This window comes from Taudactylus pleione, unplaced genomic scaffold, assembly GCF_031769625.1.
Source record: "Taudactylus pleione unplaced genomic scaffold, aTauple2 ptg000025l, whole genome shotgun sequence".
Classification (NCBI taxonomy): domain Eukaryota; kingdom Metazoa; phylum Chordata; class Amphibia; order Anura; family Myobatrachidae; genus Taudactylus; species Taudactylus pleione.
In genome coordinates, this window is record NW_028284427.1 from 10,822,672 (window position 1) to 10,850,495 (window position 27,824).

Genomic DNA, 27,824 nt, shown 5'->3' on the forward strand with positions numbered 1-27,824 from the left:
ACCACGCCCCCCTTTCGGGCACGGGCGTACCTTCGGCGTGCGCACAAGGTTGCCCACTCTAGCTCCGGTGCCCTGCCTGCTGCCGGAGCTAGAGTGAACACTATATATATATATATATATATATATATAGTTATATGATATAGCACACACTTTTTTGGGGGGGGGGGAGGACGTAGCATGCTCGTGCTCCGGGCGCCCTGGTCACATGCTGCACCTCTGATAACACTGTACAACAAATTAATACTTTTAATTTGTTTCCTTTCTATAAATAGTCATACATTACTAATGTGAGGTCAAGAAAAACTAAAATGATTTCAGAATGTTTTTACTAGCTCTATTTTTTGAGCTACACTACTTGCACTATACTGTATGTACATTAGTAATATAGTCATAGTGAAAAGCTATTTTAAAATAATCATATTTTCTTGATAGAAAATAAATAACAGTTGTTTTAATTCAATCAATCACAAATGAAAACACAAAACAAAACAAACATACCGCATACGAAACAAACATACAGCATAGGAAAGTACTATTTAATATAGTGGCCTATTCATGGGGGTGATTTCTCTTTGCTTGTCGCTTGTACTCCTCTTCTGGGGCATCTCTTGTCACTGTCCAACAGTAGTGATTCACCTACCCTGATATCTTTGTTCCATTGCTGAAATTTCTTGGTGGAATCGCTCACTATGCTTGTCACTCAGTGCACCACAGTTATCTTGTGTGGGTAATCCCGTGAATCGCATATATTTGAATAGGGGGAGGACACAAATAACTGATTCATTTAATTGGGTCATTAGGCCCCGCCCCCTCTGTGCGGAATGCAGATTGCTGGTAAGATTCTCTCCATTCTGCCCACTTCACTAGAAATACCCCTACATCATCATAAATCGGCTATATCTCGGAACTTTGAGCTAACTGAGAGTTTTAAATGTCATATTCATTCTTTGCATGCTGAAATCAATTAGAAGTAACTATTTTCACATCGTAAACATTTTCATTGTTGTGCAGTGTAATGTGGCTAAAATGGTCACTTGGGCACTGAAGGGGTTAACCCTCGTGCTGCGGTGCCATCTTGGAAGGGACAATGTAGGCACAGGGCGCCATGTACTGTAAATGCATAGATAATATATTACCATGTTGCATTTAAAGCACTGCGCGCAGTTTTGAAATTGTGGAAACTTGTTTGAATGTACAGACTATGCACTTATAAGGAAGTATTTTGCTTAAAAGGTATTGACATTTTGAAACAAACTGCTTTTTAGACATCCTCACCTAGGGATTAATATAGGGGTGAGCGGGTTCGGATTTCTGAAATCCGAACCCCCCCTGAGCCCCCCCGATCCAAGGCCGATCCGAGTCAGGCTCGACTTTTCCCGCCTGACTCGGATCTGAAATCGAAGCAAAACGTCATCATCCCGCCTTCCGGGTCTCGCGGGTTTTGGATTCTATGTAAGGTGCCCGCGTCGGCGCCATTTTCTCACTCGGCTGTGGACAGTGAAGAGGGAGGGTGGGAGTTAGGGCTGGCTGGGCTGTGTAGTGTAGTGTAGTGCAGTGTAGTGTTGTGCTGCGCTGTGCTGCTGTTGTCCATAGGGGCCGTGTCCACTCTTCCAAAGTCCATAGGGGCTGGCTGTGTTGTGCTGTGCTGCTGTTGTCCATAGGGGCTGTGTCCACTCCAAAGTCCATAGGGGCTGGCTGGGCTGTGTTGTGCAGTCAGTTGTCCATAGGGGCTGTGTCCACTCAAAACTCCTGTGCAGTGTCCCAGTCCTAAAGGGGTGATGTAGTGTTGTCCAGGGGGTGCTCTGTCCATCAGGGGTGCTCCACCCAAGTGCAAAAAAAATATATATTTTTTCTGTGTTTGTGAATTGTGTGCGCAGTAGCCGCATGTGCATCAATAAAGTAGCACCAAGCGTGCGCCTGTGTCATAAGTAAAGGGCCGGCTGGCTCGTCCGTGAAAGGGTGCTGTAACCCCCAAAGTGCACTCCAAATAATATATATTTTTTTCTGTGTTTGTGAATTGTGAGCGCAGTAGCCGCACGTGCATCAGCAAAGTAGCGCCAAGCGTGCGCCTGTGTCATAAGTAAAGGGCCGGCTGGCTCATCTGTTAAACCCCCAAAGTGCACTCCAAATAATATTTTTTTTTTTCTGTGTTTGTGAATTGTGTGCGCAGTAGCCGCACGTGCATCAACAAAGTAGCGCCAAGCGTGTGCCTGTGTCCCATAAGTAAAGGGCCGACTGGCTTGACTGTTAAAGGGTGCTGTAACCCCCAAAGTGCACTCCAAAAAAAATAAAAATATATATTTTTTTGTGTTTGTGAATTGTGTGCACTGTGGCTGCACGTGCATCAACAAAGTAGCGCCAAGCGTGCGCCTGTGTCCCATAAGTCTGTTAAAGGGTGGTGTAACCCCCAAAGTGCACTCCACAAAAAATAAACAATTCTTTTTATTCTGTGTTTGTGTGCGAAATGTATGCGCAGTAGCCGCACGTGCATCAACACAGCAGCAGCGCCAAGCGTGCGCCTGTGTCATAAGTCAAGGGCCGGTTTGGACATCTGGTCCGGACTGAAGGACGTGCCAACAATTTCTGACATGTCTACTGTCACTGCATATGATACTGTCACCACTGACAGAATGGTGGAGGAATTATTTTCTGTGTTTGTGAATTGTGTGCACTGTGGCTGCACGTGCATCAACAAAGGAGCAGCGCCAAGTGTGCACCTGTGTCATAAGTAAAGGGCCAGCCGGCTTGTCCGTTAAAGGGTGCTGTAACCCCCAAAGTGCACCCCACAAAAAATAAAAAATTCTTTTTTTTCTGTCTTTGTGAAATGTGTGGGCTGTAGCTGCACCTGCATCCTCAAAGCAGCAGCGACAAGCGTGCGTCTGTCTGTGTAACCCTCAAAGTGCGCTCCACAAAAAATAAAAAACTCTTCTTTTTTTTCTGTCTTTGTGAAATGTGTGGGCTGTAGCCGCACCTGCATCCTCAAAGCAGCAGCGACAAGCGTGCGTCTGTCTGTTAAAAGTGTGGTGTAACCCCCGAAGTGTGCTCCACAAACAATAAAAAATTCATTTTTTTCTGTCTTTGTGAATTGTGTGGGCTGTAGCCGCATCTGCATCCTCAAAGCAGCAGCAACAAGCGTGCGTTTGTCTGTTAAAGGGTGGTGTAACCCTCAAAGTGCGCTCCACAAAAAATAAAAAATTCTTTTTTTTTCTGTCTTTGTGAATTGTGTGGGCTGTAGCCGCACCTGCATCCTCAAAGCAGCAGCAACAAGCGTGCATCTGTCTGTTAAAGGGTGGTGTAACCCTCAAGGTGCGCTCCACAAAAAATAAAAAAATTTTCTTTTTTTTCTGTCTTTGTGAATTGTGTGGGCTGTAGACGCACCTGCATCCTCAAAGCAGCAGCGAGAAGCGTGCATCTGTCTGTTAAAGGGTGGTGTAACCCTCAAAGTGCGCTCTATAAAAAATAAAAAATTATTTTTTTCTGTCATTGTGAATTGTGTGGGCTGTAGCCGCACCTGCATCCTCAAGCAGCAGCGGCAAGCGTGCGTCTGTCTGTTAAAGGGTGGTGTAACCCTCAAAGTGCGCTCCACAAAAAATAAAAAAATCTTTTTTTTTCTGTCTTTGTGAATTGTGTGGACTGTAGCCACACCTGCATCCTCAAAGCAGCAGCGACAAGCGTGCGTCTGTCTGTTAAAGGATTACATCGGTGACAGCATCCAAGTAGGCATGTCAGATAGTCCGCACCTGTACTGGCAGGAAAAAGAGGCAATTTGGAGGCCCCTGTACAAACTGGCTCTATTTTACCTGAGTTGCCCCCCCTCCAGTGTGTACTCCAAAAGAGTGTTTAGTGCAGCCGGGAACCTTGTCAGCGAAAGGCGTAGGAGGTTGCTTCCACAAAATGTGGAGAAGATGATGTTCATAAAAATTAATTATCAACTCTTCCAGGGAGACCAGCCTCCAGAGCGTACAGAGGGACCTGTGGTGGTGGATTCCAGCGGCGATGAATTAATACTCTGTGAGGATGAGGATGTACACAACACTGAAGAGGGTGAGGAATCGGTGGATGAGGAGGATGAGGACGACATCTTGCCTCTGTAGAGCCAGTTTGTGCAGGGACAGATTAATTGCCAGCTTGTTTTGTGGGGGCCCACACGAACCAATCATTTCAGCCACAGTCGTGTGGCAGACCCTGGCCCTGAAATGATTGGTTTGTTAAAGTGTGCATGTCCTGTTTATACAACATAAGGGTGGGTGGGAGGGCCCAAGGACAATTCCATCTTGCACCTCTTTTTTTTCTTTGCATTATGTACTGTTTGGGGCCTAGTTTTTCAAACTGCCATCCTGTCTGCCACTGCAGTGTCACTCCTAGATGGGCCACGTGTTTGTGCCGCCCACTCGTGTCGCTTAGTATAGTCATCCAGCTACCTCGGTGCAACTTTTGGACATAAAAGCACTATTGTGAGGTGTGAGGTATTCAGAATAGACTGGAAATGAGTGGAAATTAAGGTTATTGAGGTTAATAATAGCATAGGAGCAGAAAAACCAACACATTCTGTGATTTTAGCTGTTTTTATGCTTTTCTTTTAAAAAAAATACAGATCCAAAACACAAAACCCAGAACCCAAAATACGGAAGGGTGGTTTTGGCAAAACCAATCCAGATCCAAAACCAAAACACGAAAAGTGGCCGGTGCACACCCCTAGATTAATATGGTAATTGTCCTAGCCTGGCAGTGGAGGGTTGGTGTTGACTGAACAAGCCTTTTCTTTGAAACGCATGCTAGGAAGGCTCCTGTGTGTATCTTTTTGGACATCAAGAAGGAATGAGCTTCTGTAACATCTGCATACTGTGATTTTACCCTGACCACATTCAGGGGAATTATATTTTTCAAGACATTGAGCAATCGACATCTTGGGCAAAATTTACTAAGCAGCAGTTTGACAGCGGTTTCTATTCTATTCTAAACCCTGGGGGTTTGGTGGCGGTTTTGCAGTGGTTTCTAAATGACAGCCCTGTTCTATTCTAAAATGTGTTTTGATTAGAGATGTGTGCCAACACCCGTGTTCTGGTTTTGGTTTTGGATCTGGATCTACCCTGGTTTTGGATCTGGATTGGTTTTGCCACAACCTCACCTGCGTGTTTTGTTTTCATGTTTTGGTTTTGGATCTGGATTTTTTCTTAAAAAATCATAAAAACATCTAAAATCACATAAAATGTTTTTGTTCCTACAGTATAATTAACCTCAATAACATTTATTTCCAGTCATTTCCAATCAATTTTTGACCACCTCACAATATTATTTGCTTAATCTAGTTAAGGCCAAAAGTTTGCATCCAGCTATCTTGCTGACTAAGCTAAGTGACACAGTGGGCGGCAGTAACATGTGGCAGTTCAGTTTCTAATTTCCAACACGGATACAGTGTGTTATACAGTGTGGGTTGGATACACCAATAGTGCACTTACTGTGACAGCAGTGTCGGCAGAGTGGGGTTGCTGACGGTGTCCTCAGTACATGGAATGGCAGTGCTGCGGTACTGGCAGTGTCCTCAGTGAAGGGTACCGGTGATGTCGGCAGTGCGGGGGTGCCAGCGGTGTCTTTAGTGCAGGTTTGCTGGCTGTGTCGGCAGTGCGGGGGTGCCAGCGGTGTCTTTAGTGCAGGTTTGCTGGCTGTGTCGGCAGTGCGGGGGTGCCAGCGGTGTCTTTAGTGCAGGTTTGCTGGGTGTGTCGGCAGTGCGGGGGTGCCAGCGGTGTTTTAGTGCAGGTTTGCTGGCTGTGTAGGCAGTGCGGGGGTGCCAGCGGTGTCTTTATGCAGGTTTGCTGGCTGTGTCGGCAGTGCGGGGATGCCAGCGGTGTCTTAGTGCAGGTTTGCTGGCTGTGTCGGCAGTGCGGGGGTGCCAGCGGTGTCTTAGTGCAGGTTTGCTGGCTGTGTCGGCAGTGCGGGGGTGCCAGCGGTGTCTTTAGTGCAGGTTTGCTGGCTGTGTCGGCAGTGCGGGGGTGCCTTCAGTGCAGGTTTGCTGACTGTGTCGGAAGTGCAGGGGTGTTCTCAATGCAGGGTGCCGGCGGTGTCCTCAGTGTAGGTTTGCTGACTGTGTCGGCAGTGCAGGGGTGCTGGTGGTGTCCTCACTGTGGAAGTGTTGGCAGTGTCGGCAGTGTGGGGGTCGCTGACGGTGGATGCAGCCAGTGGGGCTGCCGGCGGTGTCGGCAGCAGGTGGTGTCAGCAGCGGGGGGGGGGGGCGGCGGCGGGGGTTGGCGGGCGCCATCTTCTTTTCCCTGTATTGTAGTGTTTACAATGGACTTAACGCTGATTGGCTGAGAGCCGTGACAGACGGCTCTCTCAGCCAATCAGCGTTAAGCCTGCTGAAAACAAAACCTCGCGACTCGACAGAGGGGTCGCGAGGTTTTGGCTCGGGTCAGGGATCCAGGGCAGGAAGGGATCGCCCCAGATCCCCGAAATTCGGGTGGGTCTGGTTCTCAGGGAACTCATCTCTAGTTTTGATGGCAGTTTTGCAGCCGGTTTTGGCCTTAGTAAATCTGCAGAATGCAAAACCGCCGCCAAACCAAAGTTCTAGTGGCCTAACCCCTGTTACCACATACAAACAGCTTGTCCTGTCACTCATTCAGCTGGCCTGTCTATGCTCAGCAAGCATACCCCTCCCTATTGCTCGGACCAGTTCACGAACGCGCACTACGATGCATACGCCAGCTGAATCAGGTACTCACCTCCACTATCCTAAAAATGCTGGACTAACATTGCGCATGGTGATATACATTTTTTCTTTGTTGAGATAGATATATATATATATATACACTTTAATTGTAATACCCATCAACCCTGGCTGAATGATCTGCTTGATATAACAGCCACACAAAGCATCCTCTCCATGAGGTTGCTGCCTTGGTATTGTAACCAGCAGATATCAGGTATATCTCATTTTTGTTTTTTATTGTGCACCGTTTTTTCTACCTACCTGATACTAATGATCTATTTTCCAACTTGTATTTCTGTCCACTATTTCTACACTACACCACTTAACAGAGACAACAATCCCACATACAGCTCAACATTTAGAATTAGAGCACTGGAAGATTTTTATTTAATATTATTTACAGTGAGGCTGGATACCTTGTGTCTCAGCAACTCTTACCCCATATTTACTTTTTTCATCCCCTCTCCGGGAGAAGCTCAGGGATGCAGCTGTCTACTTTGGGTGTGGGGCTCTCGCGTTATTAAGCCCTGCCCTGTTGTGGCAAAATGTCGCAATTCGCGGATCGTGGGGAGTGGTGGGACTTAAAGTGTTTTCGCGTCACTTAGCCCCATCCCCTCCCCACAGACCCGCGATTCCCGTTTTTATCTCCCCCATTTTTATCACTTCACTAGAGTGGGCGGGATGTGGGAGATCTGGCCACTCTACCGGGGGTGCCGGGGGGCTACATGTAAAATCGGGAGCCTCCCGAAACTTCCCGGGAGAGTAGGCAAGTAAGTCTTACCCACCAGGCCCACTGAGAGCAGTCACTACGCAGACCCATCGCAGAATGATTGACAGGAAATACCATTTGGGGGTAGTGATGGGTGGGTGTGGTCGGCAAAACGCAGGCATGACAGTGCATTTGAACGCCGTTGCATGGGCGTGCATAAATTACTGTGATGCCATACTCAGCTTGCGTGTGATGAGGTTAGCAATTCCTGAGTAAAGTCAGAGCTTGTGCAAGTGTACGTGTGGCTGCGATGGTACTCCATGTTACCGATGGTTTCGCAGTCTTGCTTAGTATTAAGGGTGTGTGTAAGGTAAGGTGGGCGTCCTTATGTTCTGCTGCGACAGCATAGTGATCGCAGAGGATTAGCATATTATCGCAGTGAGACTGCGTGCGTAATTACTATTGCAATCGCAAATGTAGTAGGGCAAAATTTTTCCCTGTTCTGGCTCCACCACCGAACTTGTAGTGTTACTTGTGGTGATGTGATGTCATGATGAGAAGGTGGGGCAACTAGGACCAAGAGGCTCTCTAGGCTGCAGGGTGCCATATCAGGCACACTCATGCTAGGTGCTAGAGATCCCTCAGAAACAGGCTACTGGTACACACGACTCAGTTAAACAAAGGTTTAGATTAGGGGTGTGCACCGGCCACTTTTCGTGTTTTGGTTTTGGATCTGGATCTTTCTTCGTGTTTTGGATCTGGATTGGTTTTGCCAAAACCACCCTTCTGTGTTTTGGGTTCTGTGTTTTGTGTTTTGGATCTGTATTTTTTTTTTTAAAAAGCATAAAAACAGCTAAAATCACAGAATTTGTGGGTTTTTCTGCTCCTATGCTATTATTAACCTCAATAACCTTAATTTCCACTCATTTCCAGTCTATTCTGAACACCTCACACCTCACAATAGTGTTTTTATGTCCAAAAGGTTGCACAGAGGAAGCTGGATGACTATGCTAAGCGACACGAGTGGGCGGCACAAACACGTGGCCCATCTAGAAGTGACACTGCAGTGGCAGACAGGATGGCAGTTTGAAAAACTAAGCCCCAAACTGTACATTATGCAAAGAAAAAAAAGAGGTGCAAGATGGAATTGTCCTTGGGCCCTCCCACCCACCCTTATGTTGTATAAACAGGACATGCACACTTTAACAAACCAATCATTTCAGTGCCAGGGTCTGCCACACAACTGTGGCTGAAATGATTGGTTCGTTTGGGCCCCCACAAAACAAGCTGGCAATTAATCTGTCCCTGCACAAACTGGCTCTACAGAGGCAAGATCCTGACTAAGGAGGAAATTGACAAGGAGGGAGTTGACGGTGTGGTTTGCAGGCACTTGGATACAACAGGACAACGGGATTTAGGTGTCCCTGGACTGCTTACGGTCTTAGCCAAAGTTTCTGAACTTGACAGTAACTTTTTATGAACGCGCTGCGGGTGCCGTATAAGGGAGGATGTTCCTAGGTGGTTAACGTCCCTACCCCTACTTATTTCACCTTTACATATGGTACATATAGCAAGACAGTTGTTGTCCGGATTTGGATAGAAATATTGCCAGACCAAAGAAGTGGAATGTTTGGTCTTCTGCCCAGGCATGACCGTGATGGGCTTTTTCATCCCACGGACAACAACTGTCTCCCCCGGAGCCTGATTTAAACAAACCACATCACCATCAGAATCCTCCTCGCCAACTTCCTCCTCAGTGCCAGCTACACCAGTATCCTTATGCTGTTGTACTTCAACAGTGACATCTTCAATTTGCATATCAGCAAGTGGACTGTGGGTGCTCCTTTCAGCATTTGCAGGGGGCGTGCAAATGGTGGAAAGAGCCACCTCTTCCCATCCAGTGCTGGGAAGGTCAGGCATCGCAACCGCCACCACACTTGGACTCTCCTTGGGGATTTGTGATATCTTCTTAGAACGCACAGTTCTTCGCTGTGCTTTTGCCAGCTTAACTCGTTTGATTTTTTTAGCGGGAGGAGGGCATCCATCGTCATGTGAAGCTGAACCACTAGTCATGAACATAGGGAAAGACCTTAGCCGTTCCTTGCCACTCCGTGTCGTAAATGGCATATTGGCAAGTTTACGTTTCTCTTCAGATGATTTAAATGTTTTTTTCAAGGTCATTTTCCTGAACTTTGTCATTTGGGATTGTATGTGCCCTCTACTATGACATTGGCCATCGGCCTTGGCAGACGACGTTGATGGCATGTTATCGTCTATATCATGACTAGTGGCAGCAGCTTCAGCACTAGGAGGAAGTGGTTCTTGATCTTTCCCTATTTTATTTATATCGGAGAAAGTTTGGTCCTCCATTTATGTTATATTGATATATATGTGCGGCTAAGGCGCACACAAACACAGAAAATAATTTTTTATTTTTGTTGGAGACTAGTGCACTTTGTGGGTTACACCACCCTTTAAGAAATGAGCCAGCCGGCTCTTTACTTATGGGACACAGGCGCACTCTTGGCGCTGCTCCTTTGTTGATGCACGTGCAGCTACAGCCCACACAATTCACAAAGACAGAAAAAAAAAAAGACAAATTTTGTATTCTTTGTGGAGCGCACTTTGGGGGTTACACCACCCTTTAACAGACAGACGCACGCTTGGCGCTGCTCCTTTGTTGATGCACGTGCAGCCACAGTGCACACAATTCACAAACACAGAAAATATTTTTTTATTTTGTTTGGAGTGCCCTTTGGGGGTTATAGCACCCTTTAACGGTCAAGCCAGCCGGCCCTTTACTTATGGGACACAGGCGCACGCTTGGCGCTACTTTGCTGATGCACGTGTGGCTACTGCGCGCACAATTCACAAACACAGAAAATATTTTTTTATTTTGTTTGGAGTGCACTTTGGGGGTTACAGCACCCTTTAACGGTCAAGCCAGCCGGCCCTTTACCTATGACACAGGCGCACGCTTGGCACTACTTTGTTGATGCACGTGCGGCTACTACTCACACAACTCACAAACACAGAAAATATATATTTTTTTGTTTGGAGTGTACTTTGGGGGTTACAGCACCCTTTAACGGACAAGCAAGCTGGCCTTTTACTTATGGGACACAGGCGCACGCTTGGCGCTGCTCCTTTGTTGATGCACGTGCAGCCACAGTGCACACAATTCACAAACACAGAAAATATTTTTTTATTTTGTTTGGAGTGCACTTTGGGGGTTACAGCACCATTTAACGGTCAAGCCAGCCGGCCCTTTACTTATGACACAGGCGCACGCTTGGCGCTACTTTGTTGATGCACGTGCGGCTACTGCGCACACAATTCACAAACACAGAAAAAATATTTATTTTTTTGCACTTGGGGGGAGCACCCCTAATGGACAGAGCACCCCCTGGACAACACTACAGCACCCCTTTAGGACTGGGACACTACACAGGACTTTGGAGTGGACACAGCCCCTATGGACAACTGACTGCACAACACAGTCCAGCCAGCCCCTATGGACTTTGGAGGAGTGGACACAGCCCCTATGGACAACAGCAGCACAGTACAACACAGCCAGCCCCTATGGACTTTGGAGGAGTGGACACAGCCCCTATGGACAACAGCAGCACAGCGCAGCACAGCACAGCACAACACTACACTGCACTACACTACACTACACTACACAGCCAGCCCTAACTCCCACCCTCCCTCTTCACTGTCCACAGCCGAGTGAGAAAATGGCGCCGACGCGGGTACCTTATATAGAATCCAAAACCCGCAAGACCCAGAAGGCGGGTTGATGACGTTTTGCCTCGATTTCAGATCCGAGTCAGGCGGGAAAAGTCGAGCCTGACTCGGATCGGCCTCGGATCGGGGGGGTTCGGATTTCAGAAATCCGAACCTGCTCACCCCTAGTTTAGATACACGCCTATCAGAAACAGCCACTCTTGTCGCCCCCCAGAAACGTCTACTTCACTTTAGTCTCCGTTTGCACAAGATGCACCACGCACGCACCTACTTGCGACTTCGAACAAATCATTCGGTGCCTGTGCACACCATGTTTTGCCATTCAGATGTATGTGTGAACAAGAGATACGTTAGTTTTTACAGATTTGTCGGACTCAGAATCAACCCCTTTGTATGATTATTTTTGGATAAAAAGCATTATCAAGGTGTGTAATAAACTAAGGGCCTGATTCAGACCCACTCGCGAGCGGCTTTCCGCTCGCAAGTGGGTCGATGGTCTGCACTGAGCATGCGCACGACGGAGGGAGCTCCGTCGTGCGCATGCGCCAGACGCGACGAGCGAAGGACTTTCCTTTGCTCGTTGTGTCTGATCAAAGGGGGCGTGCTGTCGATGTTGATTGACAGCACGCCCCCTTTGGTGGGCATGCCGGGGGCGTGCCTCCCTGTCGGGGGCGTTCCCAAGGGAACGCCTACCGTCAGAAGCCGGCCCACTGACATCACTAGTGCTGTCAGTGGGAGTGATTTTGGCTCTGATAGAGCCAAAATCACTCCGGGCCTTGCGGTTGAAAACCTCAACCGCAGGCTCCGGCTCGCAGTGGCGATGGTCGCGATGGTCACGACCATCGTGGCCATCAAACTGCACGCTCGTATAGGCTGTGGGTGGTGACCCACAGCTATACGAGCGTCCAGGAGGACGCTCCATTTTTATGGAGGGCGGCCCTCATTCAGAGCGTGCGCTCTGCTCAGAGCGTACGGCTCTGAATGAGGGCCTAAGCTCTATATACTGCGTGTCCAACTGATTTTAATTGTTAGCAATCATAGCAGGAAGTATGAGATAGTGTAATGTTTGGGATTTAGTGGCATGAACCTCTTGGAATCTGTGCAAGACTTGTTGTTTAAACAAGCAGGCAGCTGCACTGTTGTAGGTAGGAGGACACATTCACAGGAAATATTGTTATTTGGGATTTGCCCATGGGCATAACTACCATAGGTGAGAGGGGTGCAGCTGCTATGGGGCCAAGAGCTGAGGGGGCCCGTCTATCTTGTTAAAGTTACAGGTGTTATATACATTTTTCACCATTGGGTGGTACATGGGGCTCTCACAAACTTTTGCTGTTAGGGCCTTCAAATACCTAGTTACACCCCTGGATTTGCCCATATTTGCTGCAGTGAAAAACATAACGTTATGTGCCCCGTACCAACTGGCTGTGGTGCTTCTAGGTTTATGCACTGTACGTTGTCTTTTCTAGCTGATAAAATGATTGGGTTTTTTTAATAATACTTTTTTAAGGGTTCGCTATACCAAAAAAAAACCATTTCGTTTAAAAAGACAAAGAAAAACATTTGTTCGGTTCCATATACAGTACAGTAGACAATCTAACATATCTGTCACATAAGCTCATGTTTCATGGCACATTTATTTTGTTGGATACTTTGCAAGGTGTCTGAGGGCTAATACGGACAGTCACATCATTGCATTAGAAATGTATTGCCTCGCTGTCACAGGGCATACCATGTGACTAAACTGTTTCCTTGTTGCCATGTTATCAGCAGCCCTGCCCCTGTCCTTTCTGTTGTTTAACGTCATCTCTTCCCATCATGTCACTGCCCAATGTGAAACTGAAATCAGCAATCTGTTTTCCTGCCCTTCCTGTTGCTTAGAACCTTATGTCCCCGTCCTGTCACTGCCCAATTATAGTTCTTTATAACTGGGAATTACATTGTTTTATTTTCTCTGTACACTACCCAAGTATCTTCCTGGATTTCACAGAAGTTACAGAGAGTTATCAGCTACATACTGTAATACTACTTTTAGAGGCCAAATGGTTAAGAGTAAAGGCTATTCCACATTATTATTCAATGCTCCTTCGATACTGTAATTCATCAGAACCCCTTGAAATAAGTGCACTGACGAACAGACTCAAAGGTGTGAAATTACTAAGCAAAGGTTTTGCAAAACCTCCAGTGTATAATTATTTTATTTTTTGGCAGTTTTGAAAGTCCTTTATTTATTAATTAATTTATAATTTAATCACATCGCCGTTTAGAAGATTAGAAGATGCCACTAAATACATTGCCGTCCCGATTTTCTTTACATATTAAGAACAGTAACTAATAAAAACCACAAGAAAAAAAGCATATCTGGCCAATCAGAAGGGGAGAAACCACAATACACTTATAATTAGGGCAATCATTATCAGTGATGTACGCAGGGCTGCCATCAGAAATCCTGGGGCCCGATACTGGCAAAATAGGCAGGGCCCCCTTCCCCCCCCGGGATGGATGGAGCAGAGTGGACGGCGGGGGGTGGCGGCATCAATTGGTACGTAAACCAGTTCAACACCTGCTGTAAAACTCACACACACATCATATATATATTATACAGTATATATATAATTATATATATATATATGGAAATCAACATTGATTCTAATATATATGTATATATATATATACACAGACAAATAGGTTCGGCACTCCCCATAACCTAAACACTTAACTGCGTGCCCTTAGAGAAATCAGGTATATACCAACTGTACTGCCTAAACGGCAGAACACAAAACGGCACTGCAGTATGCTGAACAAAGAAGATTTTACTTTTTCAACGTTTCTGGGCTATCAAGCCCCGTCGTCAGGAAAACATGTTGCTTATTTATATTGGCATTTCATTTAGCTGTTTTGATTATTTGGTTAAAGTTATCTGCTGTTTTCAACAGGTGAAATATTTTGAATGATTGGGGGAGGAGTTCTTTGATTAACTACATGGGTTTATATGTGCTGTACTTCACTTGATTTTTAACCTTGACAAAGGTCCATGCACAGGACCGAAACGTCGGATTTTGATATGCTGTAAAATTTTTACTGAGATGTAATAAAGAAATGTTTTTAAGAAGACTGGTGAGTGCTACCCCCCCCTTTTTTTCTACTTTTGCATGAAGAGGATTATTGTGATCCCATATGGGTCTGTCACCCCAGCAATTTATTATTGAAGACGAGAGTGTGGACCTATTTGGACTATATATATATATATATATATATATATATATATATATGTGTATATCACACCCACATAAAAATACACTAAAAAGGTCGGATCCACATACAAAGCTAGAAGGAAGGGTAAGTGTAGAAGTCTACGGCACAGGGCAGGGAAGGGCTGGCTGGACAAGGGAGAGGAACAAGGCATGGAATGCTGGCGGGACTAGGGGGGACAAGAAAGGCTGGCTGAACTAGGGGGGAGGCACAAGGTAGAGAAGGCTGACTGGACTGGGGGGGGACTGGGCAGGGAAGGCTGGCTGTACTGGGGGGGTGGACAGGGAAGGCTGGCTGTACTGGGGGGGTGGACAGGGAAGGCTGGCTGTACTGGAGGGGGTGGACAGGGAAGACTGGCTGAACTATGGGGGGAGGTACAGGGCTGAAAAGGCTGTAACAGGAAAGGGGGCAGTGCAGAGAAGGCAAGGGGGGGAGGCATAGAGCACAGGAACAGGTGGGTGGACAGGGAAGAGTGGCTGAACTAGGGAGGGTAGCATGTCAAGCTCAGCGGTGCGTTCAGCTGGCTGCGCTGGTGCAGCCAGCCAGGTAGAATCCGCCCTGCTGCTTAAGTATGGAGAGAGAGGGGGGCCCGGCAGGTGGCATCTATGCTGCAGCGGCAGCCAGGATAGCAGAGAGAGAATAGGAAGCCGACGTTTGCAGAGCCAATCACAGCTACGGCCGCTCCTGATTGGCTGCCGTTCTGCGATCTCAGGCTGGCTTGCGGCCACCCTGCTTGTATATTCCTCCCTGCTGTCACTTGCTGCTACTGCAGCGGCGCTGCTACCCACCGGGCCCCCCCTCTCTCTCCCCTTCTTCCGGGCCCGGGACTCGAGGCCCGGCGGTCCCCCCCTGATGGCGGCCCTGGATGTACGGTGAGGTGAGGCAGAGCCTTTCCTGTCATACGTAGGTATACTCCAGAGTTTTGACTATAAAAATTATAAAAAGAATTAAAAGAAAATATTATTAATATCTTCTTTGTATTATTCTAATACTTTTTATAGTCAAAACTCTGGAGTAAAAAGTGTATGGCAGGTGAGGCACTGCCTCCCCTGTCTGCCTTTTCCGCACATCCCTGATCAAAACACAAATTTCCACCTTTGTATAATGCCCGCATGAACCCTCTGGTTCATATATGTATCTGTCAATCTGGCTCTGATACTAGCCAGATCCCCAGCCATTTACCTCACCGCACATCACTCATCATTATACGGGGTAATACTATTTTATTAATATATTAGAGGGCAAAATTAGTGTTAGAAATTATTTTACGACAGTAGCAACATTTATTAGTTTGTGATGTGGGCATAAATTATTATTCATCCTTTAATATAATTAAAAAATAATATTGCATAACAAAATTGTACATGTCTGTCTCCTTTTTCAATACCCTCATTATAAGTGCTTTGTGATTCTTCACCTTCTGATTTGCTAGAAAGATTCAGCAATTTTATGGCGTTTTACGTAAGTTTTACGATGGTGTTCTTTTTCAAGGATTTTCACAAGACCACTAGCGGTTTGTCCATTTGTAACCCAATGGATGTCGATGGGGGTTTCCAAAGCCACATCAAAACCGCTGACTAGTAAATTTAGTAGTTTGGAGGTCAAAACCTCCAGGGATGTGCAGGGCTTTCAACCGCCATTTAGTAAATTTACCCCAGAATTTGGTATAGGCTACAGAAGTTTATTCAGCCAAATAACAATAATGTAGTAATAACTAAATAGAGTGAGCGGTTCGGACTCTGTGGAATCCGAACCGCTCCGAACATTGGGGATCCGAGTCCACCCGAACCCTGTTCGGGTGTTCACCGCCTGACTCGGATCCCCGTTCGGGGCTGAACGGCGGCCGCCTGATGTCGGATTCTCACTAGAGAATCCGACATCAGGTCTCCTCGCGTGTAGGGCAGAGCGCAGTGATAGCGCTCCGCCCTACACAGACACAGACACACAGCCGCCAGCGGCAGCTGTGTGTTTGTTACAGCAGCCAATGAGAGTCACACAGACTCTCATTGGCTGCTGCACGGAGGGAGCCGGCTGGAGCTCACACATGAGCTCCGTCTTCCGGCTCCCTCCTCAGCGTGTGACAGAGCGGACGGCGCGGGAGCGGGGATACAGGTAAGTTTTTTTTTTTTTTTTTTTTTATTTGTGCAAGGGCCGGGGGCGCTACTGGGGGGGGGTCTGCTACTGGGGGTGCAGGGGGGCCATACTACTGGGGGGGTCTGCACTACTGGGGGGGTCTGCTACTGGGGGGGGCTATACTACTGGGGGGGCCATACTACAGAGGGGCCTGCTACTGGGGGGGCCATACTACTGAGGGGCCTGCTACTGGGGGGGGCCATACTACTGGGGGGGCTTACTGCTACTGGGGGGGGCCTGCTACTGGGGCAGCCTACTACAGGGGGGGCCATACTACAGGGGGGGCCATACTACAGGGGGGGCTACTACTGGGGGGGCTGCTACTGGGGGGGGCCTGCTACTGGGGGGGCCATACTACTGGGGGGGCCATACTACTGGGGGGGCCATACTAGTGGGTGGCATGCTAATGGGGGGCATACTACTGGGGGGGCCTGCTAATGGGGGGCATACTACTGGGTGGCATGCTAATGGGGGGCATACTACTGGGGGGGCCTGCTAATGGGGGGCATACTACTGGGGGGCATTCTACTGGGGGCACTGCATAGTGGACCCTACTACTAAGGGGACTGCATAGGGGGCACCACTGCTGGGGGACATTGTGTAAGGGACACCGCTACTGTGGGCATTGTGTAAAAGGGTCACTACTGCGGGCATTGTGTAAAAGGGGCACTACTGTGTGTCGTAACATAAATAAGAGACACTACTTTATGGTGTAATGTGAATCAGGCCATATGTGCGGTGTAATGCGAATAAGATTGTGCACTGTGACTCCTAGGGCCGTAGCCCACTTTGTAAACAAGTACTGTGACTCTGCTGGCCGTACCCCACTGGGTGGGTGCACTACTTTTCATTTCTGCCACTGCTGTGTGGCAATGTGTCATAGATGTGCTTTATACTGTGGTGTCTGTGTCGTTGTGCCGCTGCTTTGTCGCTTAGTAACCAGTCAGCTCACTGCAACCTTTGGCCAATAATGTTGAAAACAATATTATAAGCTGTGATATGGTCTAAATTGACTGGAAATTAATGTTATTGAGGTTAATAATACTCTAGGAAGAAAAAAAAGACCAATTTATGTGATTTTAGCTTTTTTTGTAAATTTTTGTAAAAAAATCCAAATCCAAATCCAAAGCCTGTCACCGCAGTTTGGCAAATCCAAATCCAAAGCCGGACGACGAATTAGAACCAAATCCAAATCCAAATCCGGCAAAAATGGTCCGGCGCACATCCCTATAACTAAATAATGTAGATAAATTACCACAAATTAAAGCAAACATTTTTTGATTTTTAAATTAGATTTTATATGTCAGAATAAATGATGCAAGTGATCTTTGAAGCTGTCATTAATATATTTAAGCTCTTCCCTGACAGGTGTGCACAGCAGGGGGGCGTGGCAGCTGGATAGGTGGGCAGTGCGAGGGGCATGATGGGGTAATCACTTAATTGTGTGCCTGCTGTCCATTATACAGTGCCGAGATCACATGTATTGTACAGCGGGGGCGGAGCTACAATGACGCAACTCGCTTGTGTTCGGGGTAATGTTTAGCATTACTGCCTCACAGCACTGACGTCATGGGTTAGATTCCCACCACGGCCCTACCTGTGCCGAATTTGTATATTTTCAATGTGCTTGCGTGGGTTTCCTCCAGGTACTCCGGTTTCCTCCCACGCTCCAAAAATATACTGGTAGGTTAATTGGCTCCCAACACAAAATTAACCCTAGTGTGTGTGTGCATGCTATAGGGAATATAGATTGTAAGCTCCACTGGGGCAGGGACTGATGTGAATGGCCAAATATTCTCTGTAAAGCGCTGCGGAATATGTGTGTGCTATATAAATAACTGGTAATAATAATAATAAATAAGCGTGCAGCAGTGCGGGGGGCAGACCCTCCAACATGACCCATTCCACCAGGTACGAAACGCTCTGCTCATGGACTTCCCACCTAATTTATAATTGCAGCCACCTGTGTTGAAACATCCTTCTCATCAATTACCTAGCTCAACACATGACCATGATTTCTCCGGAGCCTCCCATCCATTCAGTGAGAGTAGGTATAGGTGTGACACATCCTCTCTAAACAGCTAACACACTGAGATGCTACTGCAATCCTGCACTGGCCAGAAAACTAAAATAAATCTACTAAACAATGCATTATGGATCAGAAAGTTCTTAGAAATGGGAGTATCTTTGTTCACACAGGAATAAGAGCCATACGTTAATACAATTTCAAGTTTATTTAAACCATTTATGCTACACAGGTGTTTTTCTATATTGCAAGGCATGATACATTTTTCAATCATGACTTAAAACTTTTAAGTCATGATTGAAAAATGTATTATGCCTCGCATAAGTTAAAAGTGAAACCTGTTAAACTAGGTGTTGCTGTTTGCCATAGGGCTGGGGGGATTTTTCTTTCCCTCAATAACGTGCAAAAAACTACACACAAACCTAAAGCAGCTGAAGACCATGCTTTGGGGAAGTCCCTGACAGCTAACCTGCATTTAAACCTCTGCATGGTTTAAACAATAAATTATTATTTCACTTCTATGGATTCACATTTCCAGACACTTCAACATGACGCTTCCATCAGGTGCAATATGCTCTGCTCCTGGACTTAACTCTTAATTTATGATTACAGCCACCTGTGTTGAAACACCCTTCTCATCAATTACCTAGTTCAACTCAGGTGACAGCAATCATACATTCGTTGGGAAGACCAGGAGCAGAGCATTGCGTATCTGGTGGAAGGGATCATATGTCTGAACATACTTATGCTGCATATTGCATGGCATCATGACCAGATCTCCTTCTGCCCCTTCAGTGCTCTTAATATAAACTAATTGAGACCCTCCAACATGACCCATTCCATTAGGTGCAAAATGCTCTGCTCATGGACTTTCCTCTTAATTTATGATTGCAGACACCTGTGTTGAAACACCTTTCTCATCAGTTAACTAGTTCAACACAGGTGACTGCAATAATAAATTAATTGGGAAATCCAGGAGCAGAACATTTTGTACCTGATGGGAGGGGTCATAGTTGGAGGGTAGGCTAATGGTGCTGAGTTTATATCACCCACAGTTTGCTCTTGTGTTTGTATTTAGAAACTTCATAACTATTGCAATCACGACGTTCCCATGCATTGTTTCTTGCAGATCAGTCTGACCATCATGATGAGCACTTGCTATCTCAGGAAATATTGAAGCATTTAAAGCAACAACGGTCTCAGGAATATAATCTGCATTCAGTTGAATAAAGAATGGTATTTATAGCTATTTGCTATTATTATGATAGTATTTTTTAACCAAGGTCTTATAAGATTGCCTTGTAGACGACATTAGTTATTTTTCCTCCTGATTTATATTGTCTATTTTTTTTATTTATTTTAGTACAAATGCTCTTTGGGATTTAACTGTTAATGTATATCAGTTGTTAGTTAAATCAAACGAATGCATGTTGCATGGAGAACTTGATGACGGGTGTCTTCTCAAGTGAGTAGACAGATATATAACAAACAATCTGCCCATCTCTATGCAACCATTGTCTCAACTTTCCGATTTTGTTGTCCACCTGCCATCTCTCTGGGGAAATTCAGTTATTTAGGTTACTGTTGGTAGGATCAAAAAGATGTCTCATTATGTTGCTGATCCTCAACTTTATTCAATAAAACGTTTTGTCAATGTAATCATCATCCAACTGGCGAACTTTGTGGGATTTTTTGCTTAAAGAGAACCACACTATTTGGAGCCCGCACAGGAAAAAATCAGATAGAACAATAATAGTAATAACAACAGTAATAGTAAGTCCTTGTATAAAACAAGGCCGTATTGTTAATTAGAAACCAACTAGTAGCTTAATATTACACACATTGTGGAAAAAGAGAAAATCACGAGTTGGTGGTGCTCCCCTGAGTCAGAAAGATACAAAATAGGATAAATGGAGAAAAGAAGACTCTTTGTTGGGGGCACTCTGTTGGTAAATCAAATTGATTTATGAAAGAATTAAAACTTAACTTTTAATTTTGTATATAAAAAAGGGGGGTGATTGATATACACTACACCACATTGACTAACAAAATATATATATTCTTATTGACAATAAATAGTCGAGTTAGATTACCAAATAAACGGGAGATTGATGCACACAATACACCTGATTATATAAGGGTGCGAACTGCACCAGGTCAATTCTGTAGAGAAAAAAACCTCTGTTGTTTCTCATATGGCGAATTAAATATACACTGGCTATTTAACTGACAAAATAACACAGAAGATTTCAAACGTAATAAATAAGGTTATCCCCAAATTCTGTTTATAGATTGTAAACAACGTATCCAAATTCACAATGCACGGATATAATGTGATATACTGTAAAATATAACACAGTTCTAAATTAGGATAGAGTATATTACAGATGTCAGAAATTGTAAAGTAAAAATATCAAAGAACCCGTCTCTTTAGCCCATTGAGTAATACTGGATAAGCTTGATTATTCCGATTGTTTAGGGCAAGAGAATACTGACATTAGACCTTAGACATTACACATCTATATGAAAATATGAATATATCATACAGTGTCACCTAGGGAGGGAAAACCTGTTTAGTCATCAAAACATAAATCCAGGGAACCCACAATAAAAATTACATTCAATGTCTTATTGTAAATAATAATGAACTTTGTGGGATCCCAGAAAACAGTGTGGTTGGATAACATTCTGCAGTATTACGTCTATCAGATTCAAAGGTGCATGTAATTGCCGCCATGGCTGCGTATTTGTGCAGTGGCGGTGATAATATGCAAATGCTAGTTTCAGCCTCCCCCTTGTGTACTAGCATGCGCTGGAATTTGCAAGCCCTGAGACACCAACTTTCAGTGCCCATGCATGGTGCAACACCGCCAGTGGTTCTGAACAATCCAGCAACATTTTTTCCGTTCTCTTCAGGCCACCCCCCAATCTCCACCCAGGAACACCGATAGTTTTCCGTTGCCAGTGTTGATACCAAAGGTCCCGTACACTGGTTGGGTATGAAATCCCGGCAGCTCAATAGCCGCTGGGATGAAATGCTCATGTTGGATGCCAGACAGAGGAGAATCCCGATGGTGCATGCAAGTACCCTAACCCTCCCTTAGGGGTGCCTAACCCTAAAACTCCCGGGGTGGTGCCTAACCCTAAGTCCCCCCCAGGGGTGCCTAAACCTAACCCTCTCCCCCCCGCACCCTAAACCTAACCCTCCCAGGGGGGACCCTAACCCTAACCTCCCCCCAGTGGCTCCTAACCAACCCCCCAGCCTAACCCTTCCTGGGGGGTGCCTAATCCTAAACCATACAGACGCCCCCTTGTCACTCGCAACACACGTCATCTCCGGGAAATGTAGGATTAATTGGGACCATCGAGAGCCATCAGAGCTGCTCGCAGCCCTTGAGGTTGCCTTAACCAGCCGCAAGCACAGCGATCAGTGCTAGCTGAAATACATGCAGGTGACGTGTACAATGACGCTACTTTGCTAATTATGCACACCCTTTAAACGGTGTTTTTGCGGCCTGATATGCCTGCGTCCGCAACACCACTCCCTCGTTTACAAGCACCTTCCCCTATTATAACCCACAAACGGCAATATCTGTCACTCAAAGTAGCGACCTGATAGTGGCTAGCGAGCAAACAAAAAAAGATTGCAAAGACTGGCTTGCGCATGCGCTATGCGAATTTTACACATGCACAGATGGGCAAAAATCGCTCAGAGCGAGCGAGCACAACTTAGCAACCGGGTCTGAATCAGGTCCATAGACCGCTGGCATTTAGTCCGCCGGTCTATAAACTACATCCCCCATACACAGCAGCACATTTGTACATACACACAGGGTAACGCATTGGCCGTAGGGGTTTTCAGAATATTTCTTTCTCTGCCCTGTCTCCCTCACCCTCACATGTCTCCCCCTCCTACTTCCATTCCTCTTCTTCCAATCTCTCTACATGTTCCTTCCCTCTCGCATCTCTCTTTCTTCCTCCAATCTATTTCTCCCCATCTTTCTCCAATCTCTCTACCCTTATTCCTCCCAACTCTCTCCCTCTCTTTCTCCCATTTGTCTCCCTCCTTCTGCCATCACTCTCTCCTCCTCCTCTCATGTTTCTCTCTCCATTATCCTCACATCTCTGTCCCTCTTCCTTCCATCTCTCTCTTTTCCACCAATCTCTTTTTCTCTTCTTCTTGGCTCTCTCTTACTCCCTCCCATCTCTTTCTTTCTTACTCAGTTCCTCCCATCTCTCTCTTCCCATATTTTCAACTGAAGCTGTAGAGGGGGTATTTGTGGGTGGTTTATGACTTTCTCCTCTGTGGTGTATGGAAAGGGCTCATTTGCTGTGGAGAGAGGCTGTGTGTGTGCATCAGGCAGTCAGTGACAGCTGTGAGAAGGCAGAGCTTGTGCAAGATGGACACTTAGGCCCATTATATAATAAATAGCAGGTGGCAGGAGAAAGCAGTGAAGCCTGAAACCACAAACTGTAAGTGCAATATCATAATGCCAGCACTCAGAGCTGTACAGTTATCACAGCTGGGATAAGGTTACAATGCCAGTGTGGTTACCTTGTAGTTACATACATTGCTCTGGGAGAGGTATGAATATAGAAATAAATTAAATGGAGAACCCATCTCTTCCGCTTTGCAAAAAATATCCACATTGAGGATGCATAACAAGACAGTATTTTCATTATGATTACTTGAAAGTAGAACACAATCAAAAATGTTGTCTTTCACTTGAATGGTTAATGTAGCCAAGTCATACTGGTACCTTTACTCCAAATGTAGGGATAGCCCCTGAATGCTCATTATGAGTAGAGTACTGCACAATGCTGCTGCTAAGATGACAGAACTTTAACAACACATCAAACCATTCTTTGCACAAGGGTTTCTCCACTTGAGGTAAGGAGACAGCTACACAAGGGCCACCAGTTAAGTTAAACTCAAAAAGACCTTTTAGTACTTAAATAATGCAAGACTAAAAAGCAAATAAAAGGGCAAGTAAGAAAAAAAAAATGTAAAAAGAAAAGTTTATGTATATTCAGAGTCTTATGAATAAATTAACAATTAGGATAAATGTATATACCATACGATAGGGTTCTTGGTAAACTTTTATCCTCATAAGTGAGTACATTATACATAACAGTTAAGACCTTTAGAGAGACAGCTTTCTATGCCCGTAGGGCATGATGGGAACGTGTCCTGGTTGTCTCCCAGAGGGCCTATCTAACAAATATTGCGGGCATGCCCTGAAAAATAACAGTCTTCATAACCGCTTATTAACTGCAATTTGAAATTTACTTTTGGGACACTTTATCTTTGCCGACACACCGAACATGGGCTCCGAAAGAGCTCGTCCCAGTGAAGGCTAAACAGTAAAGTGATCGTTTAAGCAATCACTTTACTTTCAGGTTCAGACCGAGCGCAGCTACTGTATATGTGTGGTTATCATGGTGTTACAGAACCAAGCTCTAAACAACTAAGCTTTTCAGACCTGATACAAAAAATGTAGCAATCCTCCAAAAACAGACATTTTTGGTGAAATCAATATTTTTTTTATTTTTGATAAAATAGGCCTCAAAGAGGCCTGAAACCCCATTCTCTCACTTTTGGGCAATTGCCCTATTCACAGGGAGGAGAGGTGGGTGACGGTTTCAATGCGGAACTCACACACACCTGGCAAGGACATCGCTACCTTCCTGAGCCGATTCTGCACAGTGGTCAGGGACCTCTACAAGATCCTGGATGGCCGGTTCTGGACAGGCTAGTGTGCTGTCATTGTCAGGCTAAGGAACATGGATGGTCTGCAACACCTGCCACAAAGCTTTTCCCTGGGATGATCCGCAGGATTCATCCACTATGCTGACCAGCCAGGAACTGTGGTGGGCCAGACCACATGTAGAGAAACTGCAAGATCTCAGCCTGCAAGAATTGCTGAGTGTTGAGATATGAGACAAGACTGCCCTGGAAAATTACCTGCAACTCCTGTGACCAGGGTGACCACATCTAGAGGGACTGTCCAAAAAGGGCAAGAACCAGCACTTTCAGTAGTAATGGTGTCTCTCAGCAAGCCAGCAGCATGCTCCCCCAAGCAGAGAGACTGACTGGTAAAACTGATACACCTTTATTCGCCTCTCACAGGTGGTTTGTCAATCAAGGGTGTTTACTACCCTGATTTCTACCAGACAAAAGCTAGAAACCTGGGACAAACATAGCTACCATCCACAACTTCCCCAGTGCTTTTGTCACATTTGTTATGTAAAGTTGGCTTGTTTCGATATGCAGAATTGGCTCTGGGGGTGGAGATAAACTTGAAAACTATTAACTGTTTTTAACAGTTACTGTGAAACAAAACAAAATATTTATATGTTGTCAACTATCTGTTCAGTTTGTCGGGAACAGAGCCACTTAAAAGCTCTCCCACATTCATTTATCACAGCCAACAGTTGCACGTTGTTGTTTGTTTGTCCAAGCCGAAACACTTTTACTTTATACAGCTATTATCAGAAGTAGACAAAGAGGTATTTATCAGAAAAAACCTGTACTTCCTGTGATGCATAACACCATTTTTTGTTTGATGTTTTATGGGAAATTTATAATAAGTGTCTTTCACCAAGATACTGTATGTACCGATTGATAGAAAAATCCATTTAATTTGAACATGAGTCATTTGTCTTCCCGCAAGATGATGGGAACACTGAAAGGCACATTCTGAATAAAGCAGCTGATGCTTAAGATACCCATTTGCTTGAAAAGTTTACAGACTATTTGTTATTTTTTATTTAGCTATTAAACCTGCTTTATAACCATTCAGACTGAACGAAAACGTTTCAGTCCTGGATACCGAGTATACAGAGGCATTTCATCAGGATAATGAAACATTAACTTAGCACAAAAATAAATGAGGACTGTTCAAGGAAATATAATGAAATTCTTGATATAGGATGTACCAGCATTTTTAGCATTGTTGCAGAATAATATTGCAATATTTTATAATGCTTTTTATTAAACCACTGTAATATTATAAGGGCACGGTTGTGCCCTTATATTAAGGCTGAATAGAAAAAAAACGGAAATCTCCATAGAGAATTCCGAAGGGGGGCAGGGTGTTTAAGGGGCTACACCTCAAAAGCTATTGAAAGTACCGAGCTGAAATTTGGCACGGACGGGTAGAACTGTAGCTCGGTGCTAAACATACAAAATGAGGATTTGGGAGTAATCTAAGGCTCCAACTGTCACTTTTTTCTGACATTCTCAATTACGACCACTTTTCTGCTGTTCTCTATGGGGGATTTTTCGGAAGGCATGACTCAGGGTAGAGGGCGAATTTAGACTTGTGGTTTGTTTTATTAGGTAGCTATTGTTCCAGAATAGGGCCTTTTGGGGTTCAGGAAATTGAGAAAGTTACAGATTTTAAAACTATTACCTCACAAATCTGCCATTATACAGAAAGAAAGTTTAAATTCCTTGCGCAGCCGCAGTAGGAGCCCTCAGCAGGTGTAGTCACTGTGGCTTCACTTGGGTGCAGCAAGATGGCTGCCTTTTGCGGGCATTAGCGGGGGCCAGGTCCGGGGGGAAGGAAGCCGGCGTTTGCTGCGGCAGGGATGTGGGGGAGAGGGGGTAGGGCTAGCAAGCGTTAGCTGTGGCCGGGAACCGAGGAGAGTACCGGGCGTTAGCGGCGGCGGTGGTGCGGCAGCAGTGCAGGCGGCGGTGGTGTAGGCGTTTGGACCCTGGTGAGGTAGCAGCACACAGATGCAGGCAGGGCTGCCATCAGAAAATATGAGATATGGTAAGAACTTACCCTTGTTATCTCTATTTCTACGAAGTCCATAGGGTTCCACAGGATACCTTGGGGTATAGGTGTGACGTCAGTCGCAGGGCACCAAAGAGTTAAGCTTTCAGCCTCCCAGGATGCACTAGGTCCCCCTCCTATACCCCGCCCCCGGGCCAAGGCACCTCAGTTAGTTACCAAGCCATAGGCCGGAGGAGGAGAAGGAAGAGAGAGAACAAAGATCTGGACACATACAAGAATCACATTCTCACCAGAGGGAGACGGAAAACCGGTGACCAGAGCAAAGCCCATCTGCAGCACAGGTGCGACAGGGCGGGAGTCCTGTGGAACCCTATGGACTTCGTAGAAATAGAGATAACAAGGGTAAGTTCTTACCATATCTCATATTTTCTACTTCAGGGTCCATAGGGTATCCACAGGATACCTTGGGGATGTCCCAAAGCAGTATCCTTTAAGGGTGGGGACGCTCCTGTGCAGAAAGGAGAATCCGCCGCCCGAAGGAAGCATCCTGAGAGGCGAAGGTGTCAAACCTGTAATACCTCACGAAGGTATGGACAGAGGACCACGTAGCAGCCTTGCAGATCTGAACTGCCGAGGCACCACGTCGAGCTGCCCACGAAGGACCCACAGACCTAGTGGAATGAGCCTTCAGAGAAGGAGGAACCGGCAGGCCTTCATGAAGATAAGCTTCAGAAATAGCCATACGGATCCAGGCTGCCAAAGTTTGCTTTGAAGCAGGCCAACCCTTTTTACAGAAGCCATAGAGGACAAACAAAGCGTCCGACTTCCTAAACGAAGAAGTGCGGTCAACATAAGTCCTTAAGGCCCGCACAACATCCAAAGAGGCCTCACCCACGGAAAGACCCAGTGAGTTAAAGGCCGGAACAACTATTTCCTCGTTAACATGAAACTGGGAAACAACTTTGGGAAGAAACTCGGGCTGAGTGCGGAGCACTGCCCTGTTCCCATGAAAAACCAAGAAAGGGGGTCTACAAGAAAGAGCCCCTAACTCAGAAACACGTCTGGCCGAAGCAATGGCCAGAAGGAAAACAGTCAGCTGTTAGCCATTTAAGATCCACTGAGCCCAGTGGTTCAAACGGCGGTCCCTGGAGAGCCCTCAGGACCACAGCCAAATCCCAAGGCGCCACAGGTGGAACAAAGGGCGGCTGAATACGGAGAACACCTTGCATAAAGGTGCGCACATCCGGGATTGTAGCAATCCTACGGTGAAACCAGACAGATAGGGCCGAAACCTGTACCTTCAAAGAAGCAAGGCGAAGCCCATGATCTAGTCCCGCTTGCAGGAAGGCGAGAATCTGAGACAGACGAAACTCCCGCGGTGCATAACCTCTCGGTCGACACCACTGGAAGAACGTATGCCACACGCGATGGTATATCCTCGCGGAAGACGGTTTCCGAGCTCGTAACATGGTACGCACCACAGAGCTGGAAAACCCCCGGGACCTCAGCATG

At 45.9% G+C, this 27,824-nt stretch overlaps 1 protein-coding gene across 2 annotated transcripts in view; it reads left to right on the forward strand.

Annotated features, from left to right (window-relative positions):
* STING1 (stimulator of interferon response cGAMP interactor 1) overlaps nt 1–27,824 on the forward strand; it is a 106,455-nt gene that overhangs the window by 32,120 nt on the left and 46,511 nt on the right. Inside the window, exon 7 of one of the 2 annotated variants that reach the window (XM_088451206.1) lies at nt 19,700–19,806. In XM_088451206.1, coding sequence (XP_088307332.1) covers nt 19,700–19,800 — 101 coding nt within the window. In that variant the 3' untranslated portion in view covers nt 19,801–19,806. Of the gene's footprint in view, nt 1–19,699; nt 20,157–27,824 lie in introns of those variants that run through there. The other variant, XM_088451198.1, reaches the window with a different exon arrangement.